We start from the raw sequence: 21320 nt of genomic DNA, 5'->3' as shown, positions 1-21320 counted from the left end.
TGCAAAATAAGCCTCTGGGGAAACTGCTCTGCTTTTTGTAAAGGTGTTGTCAAGCCATCTGGCCATTCTCCATGCAGCCCATCTATTTAGTGTTTCACCACAGCTGGCAGCTGTAATTGACTGAAAAGGCTGAAAATGAGCTTAGTTCACAGCCTCCAGGTGAAGCGGCCGCGAAGGCTTGATCAAGAATCCACGTTCAATTTATATGACTATACTTGAGGAAGAATATCTTGATTGTGGTAGAACTCTTTCCAAAGTGGCTTCAAATGTTTTTAGTTTCCTCTTGAACTTCTGCTGCTATATGCAAGTTATTTAGAGCAAACAGGTACCCAACTACTATTGTTTATGATAACAGACCTGCATCTAAGTTTAAAGATCTTGTCAATAGGCACTGTAACTAGGCTGCCAGCCCTTAAGCCCTGATAAAGAATTCAGGCTGAATGGATTGCATTGGCAGTTGGGAATGACCTAAGGTGAACCATTGTTCAGTAAGCTGTTTTTGAGCCCACAACCGTCAGGTGTGACTGTTCATTGCAGCAATTATCTCAAGATAGATCTGTCTCTAGTCAACCTTAAGGATTTATAAGATCAATTTGCATCTAGAAATAGTTACCATTGGTTGAGTGCCTATCATGTCCCAGGCTCTGTGTTAAGACCTTTGGGTATACTATCACATTTAATTTCTCATAAAAAGCAGGTCGTAATAATAACTACTAACACTTATTAAACCACCACTACATGACAGACTGTATTGACAGCTTTATATACATGTCTCAACTAACCCTATTACACCATTTGATGTGGCCATTACTATTATTTTTCCCTAACAAAAGAGGAAACTGGGCTATGGTCAGAGTAGGAAGCAGGGGGCTGTCACAAAGTCAGTAACTTAGATGGCCCTGCGGGACTTGTGTTTCTATCTCCTTATAGAAATACCTTGTTGTAATGTAGTTGGACTGATCACCATCATTTTACCACAGAGGGAACTGCAAGTAACTTGTTCAAGGCCATACTGTTAGGAAATGGTAAAGAGCTTGATGGGTACATCTCTCCGCAAACCCTTATGGCTTTTTGCTCCCCAAACCAATTGCCTTTCTGTTCTAGACAGCTTTGTTTATATATGTTCTTTGATAATTTGCACATAAGGTTTAAGCTCTTTAAGAAATTACAGAGCAGGAAAAATGGGGGTTCCTGCTACTATAAATGAAGTACTAGAACCAGAATTATGCAAGGTTGTGTCCTAAGATGGGTCAGCAAGTCATTCCCACCTGAATTAGCTGAAAAGATTCTCCCTGAGGTGGGTTTAACCCGGCAGAGCCATTAGAACATTTCTTTTGGATTATTTACTTTTCTTTATACGGTTCTGTATTTTCTAAATTTTTACAGTGAGCAAGTGTTACCTTCTAATGTAAATGTTTACAGATAATACTGGATACATTCTCATGTTAAACATTCAAACGCACCAAGCTCTTCCCTTAAAACTCTTATCTTCCTCTCCCCCCTTCCAGTCTCCTTTCCAGAGGCAGCCAAAGTGAGAAGTTTGTATGAATTCCTCCAGACCTGCACTGTCTTCTAAGGACATCACCATCCACATGAGGCTACTGAGTGCTTGAAATGTCCTAGTTTAAACTGGAACGTGCTTGTAAGCATAAAATACACACTAGATTTGAATATCCAGTATGAAAAAAGAGTGTAAAATATCTCATATAATTTGTTTATTGATTACATTTTGAAATGATAATATTTTGGATATACTGGGTTAAATAATATATAATTTAATTTCATCTGTTTCTTTTTATCTTTTTACATATAGGTGGCACATGTTATATTTCTATTTTTGGACAGCACTGCTTGAGAGTCTAGACCATTTTTAGTACATCTGTACACTTATATGTACATACAGAAATATGTAGTTTTTTTGGTGTCTCCTAACATAAATATGCATTATCTATACATAATTAAAACTTTATACCAGAATTAAAACTTTTTTTCTTAAAAAAGGAAGCATAATCTTTAAATGCTTTAGGCATTAAATTAATTCCTAAAAAAAAAAATTTAATTCCTTTCTTCCTCCCTTTCTCTTCCTCTCCCCGCCCACCCACCCCATAATTCTTGACAACCTACAAAGCCTGAGAATGAAGAAAGTATTAATTATTCTTTGCCATACAGATGCTGAAGTGAGCGCACCTAACATTGTTTTGGATTAATTCAACACAGGTACAGATTAACAAAAGGGTATCACTTGTTGGATAAAAGGACGTGCTAGTCAATAGACGTAGGCTTTGGAGTTAATGAGTTCTCGACAAAAGACAGAGAAAACAGCTGCACTTGCCCCAAATGACTGGTAGGTATTTTTAAATGTCTAGATCTGAAATTTGCTATTCTTTTTTAAACATCTTTATTGGAGTATAATTGCTTTACAATGGTGTGTTAGTTTCTGCTTTATAACAAAGTGAATCAGCTATACATATACATATATCCCCATATCTCCTCCTTCTTGCATCTCCCTCCCACCCTCCCTATCCCACCCCTCTAGGTGGTCACAAAGCTGATCTCCCTGTGCTACGCAGATGCTTCCCACTAGCTATCTATTTTATGTTTGGTAGTGTATATATGTCCATGCCACTCTCTCACTTTGTCCCAGCTTACCCTTCCCCCTCCCCATGTCCTCAAGTCCATTCTCTATGTCTATGTCTTTATTCATGTCCTGCCCCTAGGTTCTTCAGAAACTTTTTTTTTTTTTTAGATTCCATATATATGTGTTAGCATATGGTATTTGTTTTTCTCTTTCTGACTTACTTCACTCTGTATGGCAGTCTCTAGGTCCATCCACCTCACTACAAATAACTCAATTTCATTTCTTTTTATGGCTGAGTAATATTCCATTGTATATATGTGCCACATCTTTATCCATTCATCTGCTGATGGACACTTAGGTTGCTTCCACGTCCTGGCTATTGTAAATAGAGCTGCAATGAACATTGTGGCACATGACTCTTTTTGAATTATTTGTCAGGGTATTTTCAGGGTATACGTCCAGTAATGGGATTCCTGGGTCATATGGTAGTTCTAATTTTAGTTTTTTGAGGAACCTCCATACTGTTCTCCATAGTGGCTGCATCAATTTACATTCCCACCAACAGTGCAAGAGGGTTCCTTTTTCTCCACACCCTCTCCAGCATTTATTGTTTGTAGATTTTTTGATGATGACCATTCTGACTGGTGTGAGGTGATACCTCATTGTATATCTTCTCTGGAGAAATGTCTATTTAGGTCTTCTGCCCATTTTTGGATTGCGTTGTTTGTTTTTTTGATATTGAGCTGCATGAGCTGCTTGTATATTTTAGAGATTAATCCTTTGTCAGTTTGAAATTTGCTATTCTTATCACGTCATTCCTTTCACTCAGATTTTTTTTTGTAATAGGCATAGTCCCATGACCTTATGTTGGGTGACTGACTATGCACTAACTACTTTTCAATTTGATCAATATTGGCACCTTTGACCAATAAAGTGCCACCTCTGATCAGCTACTGAATCCTGACAGTTGCTGGAAACAAAATGCTGACATGTGTGACCTATGTGATCTCTGTTTTACCAAGTTCTGACTAGTTGAAGTAATACGACAAATATTTTATAGGGTACCTAATAGATTTTATTTTGTCTAAGTAAATACCTGACAATGAATCCAGTTCAGTGGATTCTGCAAAAGAAACGACCTCAAACAAGTTCCCCATCCTCCCCCACTTAGAAAAATGGCTGTATATACATAAACTATTTACACAGACCACACTCGTGTCAATGAACTATAGGAGCATGTGCGCATGTAGCATTCTTGTGTTGGGCTGGAAGGGTGTTTACCATGTTCTAGCAAGGCCTCAGCATGTGCAAAACATTAGCAGCTCTTACATGGCCTCAGTGTAGAACCTTCCTGAGGGCAGAGGAGAGAAAAAGAACATTAGGCATGAGCAGGGGTGCTGTGATACTTCGTTATTTTCATTCCTGTGAGTGCTTCTTGGTGCTCTGTCCCATTTGTGTTCCTCTGCTTGCATGCTGTCTTGATAAAGGACTGCAGTTTGAAGGCCTGTGTATTTTTTTTTTTTTTTTTGCGGTACGCAGGCCTCTCACTGTTGTGGCCTCTCCCGTTGCGGAGCACGGGCTCCAGACACACAGGCTCAGCGGCCATGGCTCACGGGCCCAGCCGCTCCGCGGCATGTGGGATCTTCCCGGACCGGGGCACGAACCCGTGTCCCCCGCATCGGCAGGCGGACTCTCAACCACTGCACCACCAGGGAAGCCCAGGCCTGTGTATTCTTTTGCTCACTCCTTGCTGCCCCAAGACAAGCTTCCAAATGGGTAAAAATGGGACACTGAATGGGGAGCCCCAAGTTTTCTTCTACCTGGTAATTCTCCCAGCCAAATTTTCCTTGAGCAGATTCCATGGGGGTTGTCTTTAATGCTCCATATTGACAGGACATTTAAAAGTGTTTCTTTTTATTTGTTCCTGGTCCTTGCCATCTTTTCCCATCATTAAAGGAAGAATAGAGAAAAAGCAAAACAGAAACAGAGACTAGGGCAATACAGGATTTTCCAACCTTTTCTGAAGTGCTATATGTCTCTGCAATTAAGACAATCTTTTGAAACTTAAAACAAAATATCTTCCTTAATTAGGATTGACATCCTCTGAGTAGATACCATCTGCTGTAGTAGGCCAACCCTGTCCTCCGCAGCTCTTGGCAGTTACAGGTGAGTAGGGGCCCCCTCTCCGTTCACACACCCCTGCTCAAGAAGCTGCCAGGGAGCTCTCAGGCAGTAGCAGCAGGCAGGAAGTGGGGTGGGAGTGAGAGGGGGTCTCCACCCATTAGGAGATGCTTAAGTAGTAGGCAGGGGAACTTTTCTATGGAGAAATTCAGGTCAGCAGATACTCCAAACCAATTTATACCACGTGCTACCCAGTTGTGGAAGTAAATTCAAATGCTAAGAAAGGACCTGGACTGCCAATCCCCTTATTTTTTCCCTACCTTGGGCTTGGCACCCAAAAGAATAAAACAAGAACAGTTGGACTTGGTGGTTTAAAGGGAATTATTCGGCAACTTCGAGGAAGTGAAGGCAGCACAGACCAAGGCAAGCTGTCTTCATGGAACGTCATGTACCAGTGACTAAATGTCAAGACCCATCATTTCCAAGTGGTAACGTCTACACAGGTTTAGTAGTATGCTCATTCAGATTTAACCAAAAGACAAGCTTGACAGATTATCAGAATCTTTGGGGGAGGGCAGTGTGTGGAGTCAGGAAAAGTGTGAGGTAATTTTACAAATGACTTCATAATTTTTTTTTAAAAGCACAGCAATATTATCATCCTAGTGGTTTTTGCTATAGTCTATTCTAGTAAAATGTGAAATAGAAGTTCTGCCAAAAGTACAGAAAACATTTCCAAACAAGTCATTATAGATTACATTACAACTCTATAATAAAAATGTCTAAACATGTGTTTGTCCATTAGACTTTTTTTTAAAATTAATTTTTATTGGAGTATGGTTGCTTTATGGCGTCCATCAGAATTTAGTGCATTTTTGTTAACGCTTTCCTTGTGGAAGAAATTTGACTTTTTCTTATGCTACTTCCTTAACAATAAGTTACTATGGCTTTAACAAGTGGCTATGGGCTGGGTTCATAATTTGATGTTATATTCTGAAAAATAATTTTTACATTCCATCAACAACAGGAAAACATTAAATGATTACCTCTGTAAATTTGTTCCGATTGGCTTGCAAGCCAACTTTTACTACCTCAAAAGGGTTGACCACAATGGCTTCTGTTAGTCCAGATCCCAATCCAGCAATGGCAAAGGTCTAGAAAAATTAAGTCAATCAATACTTTAAAACAAGTCATCATGTGTATGGGGTTAAACATCCTACTCATTACACTATGCAGCTGAATGTTATAATGAGAATGGAGAAACTCACATAAATGCACCATATACCATTACTAAACAGCTTTAGATCTTGATTAGATGCTGACAATTCATGAAGAAGAAATTACAGAAGCCACAAACCACATCCTAACAATTCAAAATAAAATGTCAAAGCCCCATCAACAATGACTTTGTCCTTTAATGAAAAGAAAGGTTGTTTTACTTATTTAAGGTGGATGCTAAAACATCTGCACATGTAACAACTAAAAGAGAGTTTGACTCAGAAAAGGAGAACTTCACTTTTAAACACCTACTTAAATACATTTATTGAGCATATAAGAAATTCAAGGAGGAGAACCACAAATAAAATGCTTATAAAAAGCTAAATTTCAGGTAACCAAACAGTATAGCCAAAAATATTTAAATGTATAGCCATATTCTTAGAGTCATTATTCTAGGAAATTAAGAAACAAAAGAAAACAGTTTAAAATTAATCCTTTATCTGACTTTTTAAACTGATAATTGCCCTATTCTTCTAGACCTAGAAGCTGAGGAATAAAAGTTGAGGTCAGAGATAAATAGGTTGTCTTGAAGGGCTCAGATAAAATCTAGAACATTTATCAAAAGGTGGCTGTGGGGCTTCCCTGGTGGCGCAGTGGTTGAGAGTCCACCTGCCGATGTGGGGGACATGGGTTCGTGCCCTGGTCCGGGAAGATCCCATGTGCCGCGGAGTGGCTAGGCCCGTGAGCCATGGCCGCTGAGCCTGCGCGTCCGGAGCCTGTGCTCCGCAACGGGAGAGGCCACAACAGTGAGAGGCCCACGTATTGCAAAAAAAAAAAAAAAAAAAAGGTGGCTGTGTATCAGGTTCTTATTTGTTATCTGTTAAGAACTTCTGCAGTAGGAAAGAACAACTTTCTAGAATTTTCCACTGAGTAGAATGCTTAAAGGATTTTCAAAAACTTTGTATCAAAAATAACCACAACTATTAAAACACACACACACACACAAACACACACAGCAGGAAAACAAAATGAAACAAAGCCTCAAACCTTCAAAAGAGATGCTGAAAAAAAAAATTCTTTGGTGCTGAAGCTCTAATTTCAGGGGAAAAGGTAATACTGTATACAACTAGGAGAAAAAAAAAAGTCAGTGAAGAGTAAAGAAGAGACGCTTGTATTCGGAGTCTCTAATTTCTTCAAAGTAGGAGACTAAAAGAGAAAAGGGAGAAAGGAATGTTCTATAACCTTAGAAGGGGAGGCAAGGTGGAACCAGGGCAGGATCCAGAGCCAGGAGGTCTGGGTTTAGGTTCTGGTTTTGCCACTTTATTGGCTGTGTGACCAGAGATGCCATGTACAGTAGTTTGGGCACAAAGTTACATGTGGAGGCTGAAATCAGCCTGCAGCCTACTTGCCAAGCCAGAAAGGCATCAGTCAGGAGAAAGGGGCACCTTTTCATAATCCACACAAAAACACCGTGTGTGTTAGCTGCAGCTCTGTGTTTAAATCACTGAGTCTTTTAAAGAAGATGTGGTACATATATGCAATGGAATATTACTCAGACATTAAAAAGAATGAAATAATGTCATTTGCGGCAACATGGATGGACATGGAGATTATCATACTAAGTGAAGTAAGTCAGATAGAGAAAGACAAATATCACATGATATCACTTACACACAGAATCTTAAAAAAATGATACAAATGAACCTATTTACAAAACAGACTCACAGACTTAGAGAACGAATTTATGGTTATGGTCGGGGGGAAGGTTAGGGGAGGGGGATAGATTGGGAGTTTGGGATTGACATGTACACACTGCTATATTTAAAATAAAATGCCTTTCCATGAAAAAAAAATCACTGAGTCTTTTATAAGCCACTGTTTTCTCATCTGTAAAATGGAGACAACAATATCTAATCTTTGATTTAATACGGTTATTCTGAGGGTCAAAATAATGTGTGAAGGCCTTTTGTAAAGTGCTGTACAAAACCACTGTTACTGTTGCATGACGAGGAAGAATGGGATTGTATACAGATTCTAGGAGAGAGGGGATAACTAATGTTTCCTTTCATGCCCCTTTATTACAATTTTAAACATATTTGTATAGGGTAACAGACAAAATATTTTATTCATTTACCTCAGACTTCCATCATGGAATCCAAAGGCAGAAAAAAAAAAATACTAGTCCCAAACTCTTCTGACTGAAAAAGCTAAAATCCAGATGTTCAAGTTTTTATTACTATACGCAATCTTCCAAGTAATTCACTTTTTTTTCTTCTATAAAACTCAGCTACATTTGCTGTCAGAACTAGTGTTCAGCAGTCCCTCGTCAAAAGAATTGATCAGCTATCAGCGGATCATGTTACTCAGATTGTTCCAGAGACCAGCGGTAACTGTTGGGTTCCCAGCCTCCCAGGCTTTTCATGTAAGAGCACTAGGGGACATTTAATGGCTGTTTAAGTGTCTAGCTGTATCAAAAAGAAACTGTAATAAATGAGTTCAAGAAAAGAGAAAAACTGTATACAGTTTGCATGAATTCGGTGAGAGGAGCTGAGGTAGCCAAATGCTTTTCTGTTTGAATTCTCAAGACAGAAGTGCAGTCTCTCACACGGTACCAATGCTTGACACAGGATCAGCCATGGCCCTCTGGAAACTGCATTTTACTGTCCTTTGCTAGGAAGATTTTTTTTTTTTTTTTAGAATTGGCTTCTTCTTCTTTTTTAAAATTTATTTATTTATTTATTTTTGGCTGTGTTGGGTCTCCGTTGCTACGCACGGGCTTTCTCTAGTTGCAGAGAGGGGCTACTCTTCACTGCTGTGCATGGGCTTCTCATTGTGGTGGCTTCTCTTGTTGCAGAGCATGGGCTCTAGGCGCGCAGGCTTAAGTAGTTGTGGTTCGCAGGCTCTAGAGCACAGGCTCAGTAGTTATGGCGCACGTGCTTAGTTGCTCCGCAGCTTGTGGGATCTTCCAGGACCAGGGCTTGAACCCGTGTCCCCTGCATTGGCAGGCGGATTCTTAACCACTGCACCACCGGGGAAGCCCCGCTAGGGAGTTTTTAATCCTCTTTTTAACAAGATGTTTTCAAAGTAAAGGGAGCCAGTCAGGGAAGACACTGAGGAATTAAAAAAAAATCTCAGCTTATTTCAGGACTCATGCTACCACTTCTCCTTCCATGAGAGGCCGCTTCACAGCCCCCTTGTTTAAGCAGGAGGCTGGACCAGAGGTTTCTTTGTCATAAAACAAAGTGACACTATTAGGTTTCTTAACTGGATTCTTCCTAGAAAGGGAGTATGTATGATTTTTTAAATAGCAGCTACTTCTTCTTAATGAATCTTTAGAAATAAAGTAATGAAAGAGTTGAAGCTCAGAACTCTGCCCCTCTGGCTGAGTTCTAAGGTGCATTCCAGCAGGTAAACTGGGGTATTTTCCTGGACGTTGGAAGACACATTGCCAATTGGAGGGCCAATGCAGATTTAGTTTAGTTTAGTTTAGTTTTGTTTTGCTTTGCAGGTTTGGGGGAGAAATTAGTGCATTGGCTCTCTCTGGGGCTCTCGCTGCATGCATATTGATAGAACCTATTTGGTCAATATTATTTAACTTGTTTTGTGAAAAGCAGCGAAATCACGAAGAAGGAAAGGAGTGGCATCGGCACATGTTCAAATCACCAAATGACTTTCATGTAATAGTTGAGATGTGTCATTGTAAGATCACTGTTCTCCCCAACTATAAAAGGCCCCTCAGCCTGCATCTGACCACAGAGTGACCTGAAGTCCTATAGTTAATACAGCTTGAGCAAAAGCTGCAAAAGTGACCTGTTAGGAAATAATTTTAGGTACAGTGACTTTCACATAAATAGATATGTGCAGTATGTATGTAAACATACACATGTTTTGGCTTCAAAAGAGTCTTTGACAAATGTACTCTTTATATTCTTGACCATATCTCATATGGGCCTTTCCACACGTATCATTATTATCATAAATTCATCACTGGGAGCTATAAAATGGCCAAATTGTGAGTTATTAGGAAGATGGCTTTCAACAAGTAGCTGAACATTGAATAACTCGAATTCATATTTTAGTAGCTGAGCTTGGGGAATCAAAAGGGTTTTTGTTTCCAGATTTTGCTGTATGAAATAACACACACACTTAAGTATAATAAATACTCTCACTTACCAATGCTGGTGACAGTGACACATATCCTAGCAATTTCTTGTACTGCTCAAAGGTGAAAAACTGTGAAACAAAACCAAACCCAGAGATTTATAACGATTTCCTGCAACAAACCTTTTAATTGACTCAAATTTCTTTAGTAAATCATTATATTCACCAGCATTCTAAAAAATGATAAACCATCAAACACAGTTTTTAATCCAGTCTTGGGTAGTTGCTATTGAATCTTACTTGAACATTCACATTTTCAAATGCAGCTATAATAGCCTACAGAAGAGCTGATGGAATCTTTTATAGCGGTAAATGAACCATACAGCTTCCATTTACCATGACCATTTTCAGTTTCCCCAGACATCAATAGACTCCTTTTTTATGGCAGTGATTCAAAATTATAGGCATAGAGACCTGAAATCTTTGGTCTCCTATGTTTTCTCTATGGCCTGCTTTCCCAGTGAATGCTCAATTTTCTAACCCATTTGTAAAAGACATCCACTTCTCAGCTTTAACTCGCATTTATACTGCTGTGTATCTCTACTGTTCCATGGGATTTCTAAACACTCAGTGATGACGAAGATGCCATGATAAACTAGGGAAGGACCCAACAAGGACATCTAGTCCATCCCCTGCCTGAAAGTAAGACTGTCCTCAACCTCAGTGAAGAAAGAGAGCTGCTTATTCCTTCCTTAAAAATCTGGCGATGATGAAGATTTTGTTGGTTCCTTCAGTAGATGATGTTTAATATAATTTTCTCTGTAAATGGATTTCAATGGAGGCAAATCTAATCAATCACTTTGTATAATATGTTCCAAATAAAGTTCTCTCCTCTCTTTTTATATTATATATTTTGGACAACGATCTGCTTGAACATGATGGTTTGCTCCTGGGGTACTCTGTTAGGTAGCTGCCAACATCACTGATAAAACACACTCTTAGGTCCTGCTGGGGTCTGATTCTCAAGACCTCAGAAATGGCCTGGGTATTTTATGGTCTTAATATGTCTTCTACTCTATTACTTTATAACCCAGTACTATGGGGCAAGAAATAAATATAGATTTGAGAGCCAAATAATATTCTGTTGTTACAAAGAGGTAGTTCCATGTAAACATGGCTCTCATGTGTCTTTGGGCAGTTCCAGAGTCATTGCCATCACCAGATAGATGGATTCTCTTAAAGACTCAGTGACTATTTTTGTGCTATGTTCCTTTAAACCAACTCTGGATGTAGATTTCTGTAGAACAGGAATTCATTCATTCACTCATTCAACAAATATTTCTTGGTTCTACGCACTGGGGATGCAGCAGTAAACAAAGAGAAACCCCTGTCTTCTTGGTCTAACATTCCAGTGGATGGTGATAACCCTGAAACTATCCTAGTGTTCAAATAATACCACCAGGAGCCACAACAGGTTTGATGAGCGATGCACTAGAAACGATTAAAAGGAAAAGGGTTATGATCTTGGGTTTAAAAAATAATTTATTTTTTCTTCCTTTTCATGGTCATCATCGTAACTATTCTTTGATAACCACCCTGCGTGGATTTTGACATAAGCAGTCCTAGGTTTGAATCCGGAATTAGCTATGGAGGCATAGCTTGACCTTTCTAACCCTGAAGAACACAAAACTTCTAGAGTAGTCCTTAAATAAGAGAACTTGAGTAAGATTTCTTGACATTCCTGGCACATAGGAGACTTTCAGAAAATCTTAGTTTCCATTTCCTTTCTTCACTTTGGATACTAAAGGAACCATCGATCCCTTATGTACATGTATCATTCATGAGAGCTTGCTGTGGTCTAGGAAACATGCTAAGGCCTTTGGATGTGCTACTGCATTTAATCCATACAACATCACCAGGTAACAGGTTAGAGTACAACCATGATTCCCACTTGTAGATACCTGTCCTGCCGCTAGTGAATGGAAGGATTGAGATTTCTCCCTAAGTCTAACTCCAAAGCCTGGGTATGCTCTTAACCACTACACTACACTGTACTGCTCACTGCTGAGCCATGATTTTTTAGTGGTTTGGAAAGAGGTTCTCTGTGATAGAGTTTTCTTTCTGCTGAGGTCTTCTTGCCTTCCCTGACCTTGGAAGCTGAGTCCCTTAAGGCAGAAGATTTCAAACTTTTTTGACCACAATCTACTATTTACCATATTTATCATAATCTATTTACCCAGCACAGGTGCACATGCACATGTAGTACACACTCATATTTATAACTGAAACAAAACATTGCTGTAAAACAATGTTTAGCTCTTCACTATGTGTAATGCATTCTGTTTCTACTCTATTTCATCAAAAAATTTTCCGGTAAACCACTACATCTAGTGACCCATCAAATTGATTTCAGGACTCACAGGTCATGACCCATACTTTGGAAACACTGCTCTAAGGGGTCTATGTGGGTTCGGGAAAGTTCTGGGAGATGATGGACCTCACAGAATGCCTCACTACCTTGCTCCCTTCCAGTGTGAGGATGCATTTTTTTTTCCTTCTGACTTTCTGTCATGACAAAGAATTAAGGAACAAACTGAGATCTCAAAGGAGAAGTGTGGGGACATTGACTTGACCTGTCACTCTAAGCAATTCTCACAGGCAATTCCAAGTCTACACTTTGGGGCAATTCTAGGCTTTTCATTTCCCCATCTCTAAAACTGTTTTAAAAAAACTACCACCAGCTGGTTGGTACTCATCAGCAGTCTGGCTGGAAGATTCTGGTGAATGGCTAGGATGAAGTGATTCAGGTTCCTACAAATAAAGAAGCCTCACAGATCAGAGATAAGTTGCTAATGTATTAAATTCAAAAGTAATGAACAGGGACTCCCCTGGTGGCGCAGTGGATAAGACTCTGCGCTCCCAATGCAGGGGGCCTGGGTTCCATCCCTGGTCTGGGAGCTAGATCCCACATGCATGCTACAACTAGGAGTTCACATGCCACAACTGAGGAGCCCGTGAGGTGCAACTAAGGAGCCCGCCTGCTGAAACTAACACCCAGCGCAACCAAATAAATAAATAAATATTAAAGAAAAGTAGTGAACAATATATATTACATATTCTAATAAGCAAATAGTGCTTCAAACTAAAAATAAAAAACCTTGTTTTAATTTCTACCTTTGCAACCAAAGTCTAATTTACTGAATATAAAATAAAATATTATCTCAAGAAAGGAAATATTAAAATCTTTTAAAATGGATTTTCAATAATAGTAAATAACATAATGTCATAGTTTGAAACCAATATTAAATAAAAATATTCATTCATTCAACAAATATTTACTGGATGCCTCCCATGTGCAAAGCTTAGAAGACATTGTACTACAACTATATTCTTAAGAACTAGTAGATTAGTTGTTACTTTAATTCCTTTCTATAGAGCACTACTCTTTTACTTCCTTCATGATATTTCTTAATATTTCTCATCCACAACACTAGTTAGTGCAGAGATGTGATAAAGGTACCCTATCACATAAGACATGAGGTTACACTCTAAGGATGAAATTAGGAGGGTCAACGTGTAATAATGTCACCTACCCAGAGTCATGCAAATGTGTGACCTAAGAGGTTTGAAAACATTCGTAGTCAGTCAAGGCTTTGGGAACCTTGAATATAAAATCTTGAATCCAAATTAATATGTTATATATAACCTATAAAGTGGAACCTTGAAATTGGTAGTCTGGTTGGATTTATCCCAGGAAAGGGGCTGGACCTCGGGGACAGGCCGTGTGGTCCCTGGAGAAGTGTCAAGTTGTGCTTCGGCAGGGGAGGTGGGTACAGTTTGCCTGGGTGACCCAGCCCTCCGGACGGCACTTTCCCCTTTGCTTTCATCACGCTCACTAAGCAGTCTGATCACTAAGCTGACCTCCCAGATCGTCTATTCTGGGAGGCAGTTAAATTACGTGGAAACAGTTTGATCCATTTGGGTCTTACTTTTAACAAGTGGGACCTGAGCAGTGCTCAGACTAGGGTTAACTATTCCGCAATACAGAGGCAAACACCTTCTGGGTACACCTCTCAATACCCTGTGCATTTCTTTTCTTTTTTTTTTTTTTTTGCATTACAATTTTTTAAAATATCTTTATTGGAGTATAATTGCTTTACAACGGGGTGTTAGTTTCAGCTTTATAACAAAGTGAATCAGCTATACGTATATATATATATCCCCATATCCCCTCCCTCTTGCGTCTCCTTCCCACTCTCCCTATCCCATCCCTATAGGTGGTCACAAAGAACTGAGCTGATCTCCCTGTGCTATGTGGCTGCTTCCCACTAGCTATCTAGTTTACACTTGGTAGTATATATAAGTCCATGCAACTCTCTCACTTCATCCCAGCTTCCCCTTCCTCTTCCCCGTGTCCTCAAGTCCATTCTCTACGTCTGCATCTTTATCCCTGTCCTGCCCCTAGATTCTTCATAACCCTTTTTTTTCTTTGAGATTCCATATATATATATTAGCAAACGGTATTTGTTTTTCTCTTTCTGACTTACTTCACTCTGTATGACAGACTCTAGATCCATCCATCTCACTAGAAATAACTCAATTTCGTTTCTTTTTATGGCTGAGTAATATTCCATTGTATATATGTGCCACATCTTCTTTATCCATTCATCTGTTGATGGACACTTGGTTGCTTCCATGTCCTGGCTATTGTAAATAGAGCTGCAATGAACATTCTGGTACATGACTCTTTTTGAATTATGGTTTTCTCAGGGTATATGCCCAGTAGTGGGATTGTTGGGTCATATGGTAGTCCTATTTTTAGTTTTTTAAGGATCCTCCATACTGTTCCCCATAATGGCTTTATTAATTTACATTCCCACCAAGAGTACAAGAGGGTTCCCTTTTCTCTACACCCTCTCCAGTATTTATTGTTTGTAGATTTTTTCATGATGGCCATTCTGACTGGTGTGAGGTGATACCTCATTGTAGTTTTGATTTGCATTTCTCTAATGATTAGTGATGTTGAGCATTCTTTCATGTGTTACTTGGCAAGCTGTATATCTTCTTTGGAGAAATGTGTATTTAGGTCTTCTGCCCATTTTTAGATTGGGTTGTTTGTATTTTTGATATTGAGGTGCATGAGCTGCTTGTAAATTTTGGAGATTAATCCTTTGTCAGTTGCTTCATTTGTAAATATTTTCTCCCATTCTGAGGAATGTCTTTTTGTCTTATTTATGGTTTCCTTTGCTGTGCAAAAGCTTTTAAGTTTCATTAGGTCCCATTTGTTTATTTTTCTTTTTATTTCCATTTCTATAGGTGGTGGGTCAAAAAGGATCTTGCTGTGATTTACGTCACAGAGAGTTCTGCCTATGTTTTCCTCTAAGAGTTTTATACTGTCTAGCCTTATATTTAGGTCTTTAATCCATTTTGAGTTTATTTTTGTTTATGGTGTTAGGGAGTGTTCTAATTTCATTCTTTTACATGTAGCTGTCCAGTTTTCGCAGCATCACTTATTGAAGAGGCTGTCTTTTCTCCATTGTATATTCTTGCCTCCTTTATCAAAATTAAGGTGACCATATGTATGTGGGATTATCTCTGGGCTTTCTATCCTGTTCCATTGATATATATTTCTGTTTTTGTGCCAGTACCATATTGTCTTGATTACTGAAGCTTTGTAGTGTAGTCTGAAGTTAGGGAGCCTGATTCCTCCAGCTCCATTTTTCTTTCTCAAGATTGCTTTGGCTATTCGGGATCTTTTGTGTTTCCATACAAATTGTGAAATTTTTTGTTCTAGTTCTGTGAAAAATGCCATTGGTAGTTTGATAGGGATTGCACTGAATCTGTAGATTGCCTTGGATAGTACAGTCATTTGCACAATGTTGATTCTTCCAATCCAAGAACATGGTATATCTCTCCATCTGTTTGTATCATCTTTAATATCTTTCATCAGTGTCATAGTTTTCTGCATGCAAGTCTTTTGTCTCCTTAGGTAGGTTTATTCCCATATATTTTATGCTTTTTCTTGCAATGGTGAATGGGAGTGTTTCCTTAATTTCTCTTTCAAATTTTTCATCATTAGTGTATAGGAATGCAAGAGATCTCTGTGCATTAATTTTGTATCCTGCTACATTACCAAATTCATTGATTAGCTCTACAAATTTTCTGGCAGCATCTTTAGGATTCTCTATGTATAGTATCATGTCATCTGCAAACAGTGACAGCTTTACTTCCTCTTTTCCAATTAGGATTCCTTTTATTTCTTTTTCTTCTCTGATTGCTGTGGCTAAAACTTCCAAAACTACGTTGAATAATAATGGTGAGAGTGGGCAACCTTGTCTTGTTCCTGAACTTAGTGGAAATGGTTTCAGTTTTTCACCATTGAGAATGATGTTGGCTGTGGCTTTGTCATATATGGCCTTTATTTTGTTGAGGTAAGTTCCCTCTATGCCTACTTTCTGGAGGGTTTTTATCATAAATGGGTGTTGAATTTTGTCAAAAGCTTTCTCTGCATCTATTGAGATGATCATATGGTTTTTAATCCTTTAAGTTGTTAATATGGTTTATCACATTGCTTGATTTGCATATATTGAAGAATCCTTGCATTCCTGGGATAAATCCCACTTGATCGTGGTTATGTGATCCTTTTAATGTGCTGTTGGATTCTGTTTGCTAGTATTTTGTTGAGGATTTTCACATCTATGTTCATCAGTGATATTGGCCTGTAGTTTTCTTTCTTTGTGACATCTTCGTCTGGTTTTGGTATCAGGGTGACAGCGGCCTCGTAGAATGAGTTTGGGAGTGTTCCTCCCTCTCCTATATTTTGGAAGAGTTTGAGAAGGACAGGTGTTAGCTCTTCTCTGAATGTTTGATAGAATTCGCCTGTGAAGCCATGTGGTCCTGGGCTTTTGTTTGTTGTAAGATTTTTAAATCACAGTCTCAATTTCAGTGCTTGTGATTGGTCTGTTTATATTTTCTATTTCTTCCTGCTTCAGTCTCAGAACGTTGTGCTTTTCTAAGAATGTGTCCATTTCTTCCAGGTTGTCCATTTTACTGGCATATAGTTGCTTGTAGTAATCTCTCATGATCCTTTGTATTTCTGCAGTGTCAGTTGTTATTTCTTCTTTTTCGTTTCTAATTCTACTGATTTGAGTCTTCTCCGTTTTTTTCTTGATGAGTCTGGCTAATGGTTTATCAATTTTGATTATTTTCTCAAAGAACCAGCTTTTAGTTTTACTGATCTTTGCTATTGTTTCCTTCATTTCTTTTTCATTTATTTCTGATCTGATATTTATGATTTCTTTCCTTCTGCTGACTTTGGGGGTTTTGTTCTTCTTTCTTTAATTGCTTTAGGTGTAATGTTAGGTTGTTTATCTGAGATGTTTCTTGAGGTAGGATTGTATTGCTATAAACTTCCCTCTTAGAACTGCTTTTGCTGCATCCCATAGGTTTTGGGTTGTCGTGTTTTATTGTCATTTGTTTCTAGGTATTTTTTGATTTCCTCTTTGATTTCTTCAGTGATCTCTTGGTTATAAAGTAGTGTATTGTTTAGCCTAAATCTGTTTTTATTTTTTACAGATTTTTTTCCTGTAATTGCTATCTAGTCTCATAGCACTGTGGTCAGAAAAGATACTTGATACAATTTCAATTTTCCAAAATTTACCAAGGCTTAATTTATGACCCAAGATATGATCTATCGTGAAGAATGTTCCATGAGCACTTGAGAAGAAAGTGTATTCTGTTGTTTTTGGATGGAATGTCTTATATATATCAATTAAGTGCATCTTGTTAATGTATCATTTAAAGCTTGTGTTTCCTTATTTATTTTCATTGTGGATGATCTGTCCATTGGTGAAAGTGGGGTGTTAAAGTCCCCTACTATGATTGTGTTAATGTCAATTTCCCCTTTTACGGCTGTTAGCATTTGCCTTATATATTGAGGTGTTCCTATGTTGGGTGTATAAATATTTACAATTGTTATATCTTCTTCTTGGATTGATACCTTGATCATTATGTAGTGTCCTTCTTTCTCTCTTGTAATAGTCTTTATTTTAAAGTCTATTTTGTCTTATATGAGAATTGCTACTCCAGCTTTCTTTTGATTTCCATTTGCATGGAATATCTTTTTCCATCCCCTCACTTTCAGTCTGTATGTGTCCCTAGGTCTGAAGTCGGTCTCTGTAGACAACATATGTACGGGTCTTGTTTTTTTACCCATTCAGCCACCCTATGTCTTTTGGCTGGAGCATTTAATCCATTTACATTTAAGGTAATTATCAATATGTATGTTCCTATTACCATTTTCTTAATTGTTTTGGGTTTGCTATTGTAGGTCTTTTCCTTCTCTTGTGTTTTCTGCATAGAGAAGTTACTTTAGCATTTGTTGTAAAGCTGGTTTGGTGGTGCTGAATTCTCTTAGCTTTTGCTTGTCTGTAAAGGTTTTAATTTCTCCATCAAATCTGAATGAGATCCTTGCTGGGTAGAGTAATCTTGGTTGTAGGTTTTTCCCTTTCATCACTTTAAACATGTCCTGCCACTCCCTTCTGGCTTGCAGAGTTTCTGGTGAAAGATCATCTGTTAACCTTATGGGGATTCCCTTGTATGTTATTTGTTGCTTTTCCCTTGCTGCTTTTAATATTTTTCCTTTGTATTTAATTTTTGATAGTTTGATTAATATGTGTATTGGCATGTTTCTCCTTGGATTTATCCTGTACGGGACTCTCTGCACTCCCTGGACTTGATTAACTATTTCCTTTCCCATATTAGGGAAGTTTTCAACTATAATCTCTTCAAATATTTTCTCAGTCCCTTTCTTTTTCTCTTATTCTTCTGGGACACCTATAATGCGAATGTTGGTGCATTTAATATTGTCCCAGAGGTCTCTGAGACTGTCCTCAATTATTTTCATTCTTTTTTCTTTATTTTGCTCTGTGGTAATTATTTCCACTATTTTATCTTCCAGGTCACTGACCCCTTCTTCTGACTCAGTTATTCTGCTATTGATTCCTTCTAGAGAATTTTTAATTTCATTTATTGTGTTGTTCATCACTGTTTGTTTGCTCTTTAGTTCTTCTAGGTCCTTGGTAAATGTTTCTTATACTTTCTCCATTCTATTTCCAAGATTTTGGATCATCTTTACTATGATTACTCTGAATTCTTTTTCAGGTATACTGCCCATTTCCTCTTCGTTTGTTTGGTCTGGTGGGTTTTTACCTTGCTCCTTCATCTGCTCTGTGTCTCTCTGTCTTCTCATTTTGCTTATCTTACTGTGTTTGGGGTCTCCTTTTCTGCAGGTTTGTAGTTCCCGTTGTTTTTGGTGTCTGTCCCCAGTGGCTTAGGTTGGTTCAGTGGGTTGTGTAGGCTTTCTGGTGGTGGGGACTAGTGCCTGTGTTCTGGTGGATGAGGCTGGATCTTGTCTTTCTGGTGGGCAGGACTGTGCCCAGTGGTGTGTTTTGGGATGCCTGTGACCTTATTATTATTTTAGGCAGCCTCTCTGCTAATTTGTGGGGTTGTGTTCCTGTGTTGCTAGTTGTTTGTCATATGGTGTCCTGCACTGTCGCTTGCTGGTCATTGAGTGGAGCTGGGTCTTAGCGCTGAGATGGAGATCTCTGGGAGAGCTTTCGCTGTTTGATATTATGTGGAGCCGGGTGGTCTCTGGTGAACCGATGTCCTGAACTCGGCTCCCCCACCTCAGAGGCACAGACCTGACACCCAGCTGGAGCATCAAGACCCTGTCAGCCACACGGCTCAGAAGAAAAGGGAGAAAAAAAGAAAGAAAGAAATAAAAAATAAAATAAAGTTATTAAAATAAAAAATAATTATTAAAAATTAAAAAGCAATAAAAAAAGAAAAAAAAAGAAAGAAGAGAGCAACCAAACCAAAAACAAATCCACCAATGATAACAAGCACTAAAAACTTAGTAAAAAAAAAACAAAAACAAAAAAACACGGACAGACAGAACCGTAGGACAAATGGTAAAAGCAAAGCTATACAGACAAAACCACACAATGAAGCATACACATACACACGCACAAAAAGACAAAAAGGAAAAAAACATATATATCGTTGCTCCCAAAGTCCACTGCCTCAATTTTGGGATGATTCGTTGTCTATTCAGGTATTCCACAGATTCAGGGTACATCAAGTTGATTGTGGAGATTTAATCTGCTGCTCCTGAGGCTGCTGGGAGAGATTTCCCTTTCTCTTCTTTATTTGCACAGCTCCTGGGGTTCAGCTTTGCATTGGCCCCACCTCTGTGTGTAGGTCGCCTGAGGGCGTCTGTTCCTGCCTAGACAGGATGGGGTTAAGTAGCAGCTGATTAGGGGGATTTGGTCACTCAGGCTAGGGGGAGGGAGGGGTATGGAATGTGGGGCGAGCCTGCAGCGGTAGAGGCTGGCATGACGTTGCAGCAGCCTGAGGCGTGCCGTGTGTTCTCCTGGGGAAGTTGTCCCTGGATCACGGGACCCTGGCAGTGGAGGGCTACACAGGCTCCCGGGAGGGGAGGTGTGGACAGTGACCTGTGCTTGTACACAGGCTTCTTGGTGGCTGCAGCAGCAGCCTTAGCATCTCATGCCCGTCTCTGGGGTCCGCGCTGATAGCCACAGCCCGCGCCCATCTCTGGAGCTCGTTTAGGCGGTGTTTTGATTCCCCTCTCCTCGCGCACCCTGAAACAATGGTCTCTTGCCTCTTAGGCAAGTCTAGACTTTTCCCAGACTCCCTCCTGGCTAGCTGTGGTGCACTAGTCCCCTTCACAATGTGCTCATGCAGCCAACCCCAGTCCTCTCCCTGGGATCCGACCTCCGAAGCCCGAGTCTGAGCTCCCAGCCCCCAGCCATCCTGGCGGTTGAGCAAACAAGCCTCTCGGGCTGGTGAGTGCTGGTCGGCACCAATCCTCTGTGCGGGAATCTCTCCGCTTTGCCCTCCACACCCCTGTTGCTGCGATCTCCTCCGTGGCTCCGAAGCTCCCCCCTCGCCACTCCCTGTCTCCGCCAGCGAAGGGGCTTCCTAGTGTGTGGAAACCTTTCCTCCTTCACAGCTCCCTCCCACTGGTGCAGGTCCCGTCCCTATCCTTTTGTCTCTGTTTATTCTTTTTTCTTTTGCCCTACCAAGGTATGTGGGGAGTTTCTTGCCTTTTGGGAAGTCTGAGGTCTTCTGCCAGCGTTCAGTAGGTGTTCTGTAGGACTTGTTCCACGTGTAGATGTATTTCTGATGTATTTGTGGGGAGGAAGGTCAATTCCATGTCTTACTCTTCCGCCATCTTGAAGGTCTCTTCCACCCTGTGCATTTTGAGGCCTCCCAGTTTGGCTGC

General features: G+C 39.5%; 1 protein-coding gene across 1 annotated transcript in view; it reads right to left on the bottom strand.

Moving 5' to 3' along the window:
* SLC25A21 (solute carrier family 25 member 21) overlaps window positions 1–21320 on the bottom strand; it is a 510376-nt gene that overhangs the window by 50255 nt on the left and 438801 nt on the right. Inside the window, exons 5-6 of the mRNA XM_082681409.1 lie at window positions 10088–10147; window positions 5743–5850 (exon numbers count right to left, since the gene is read on the bottom strand). Of these exons, the coding sequence (XP_082537535.1) occupies window positions 5743–5850; window positions 10088–10147 (168 nt within the window). The remainder of the gene's footprint in view (window positions 1–5742; window positions 5851–10087; window positions 10148–21320) is intronic.

This window comes from Grampus griseus (assembly GCF_964374135.1).
Source record: "Grampus griseus genome assembly, chromosome: 2".
Classification (NCBI taxonomy): Eukaryota; Metazoa; Chordata; class Mammalia; order Artiodactyla; family Delphinidae; genus Grampus; species Grampus griseus.
This window is presented reverse-complemented; position numbering and strand designations above follow the sequence as displayed.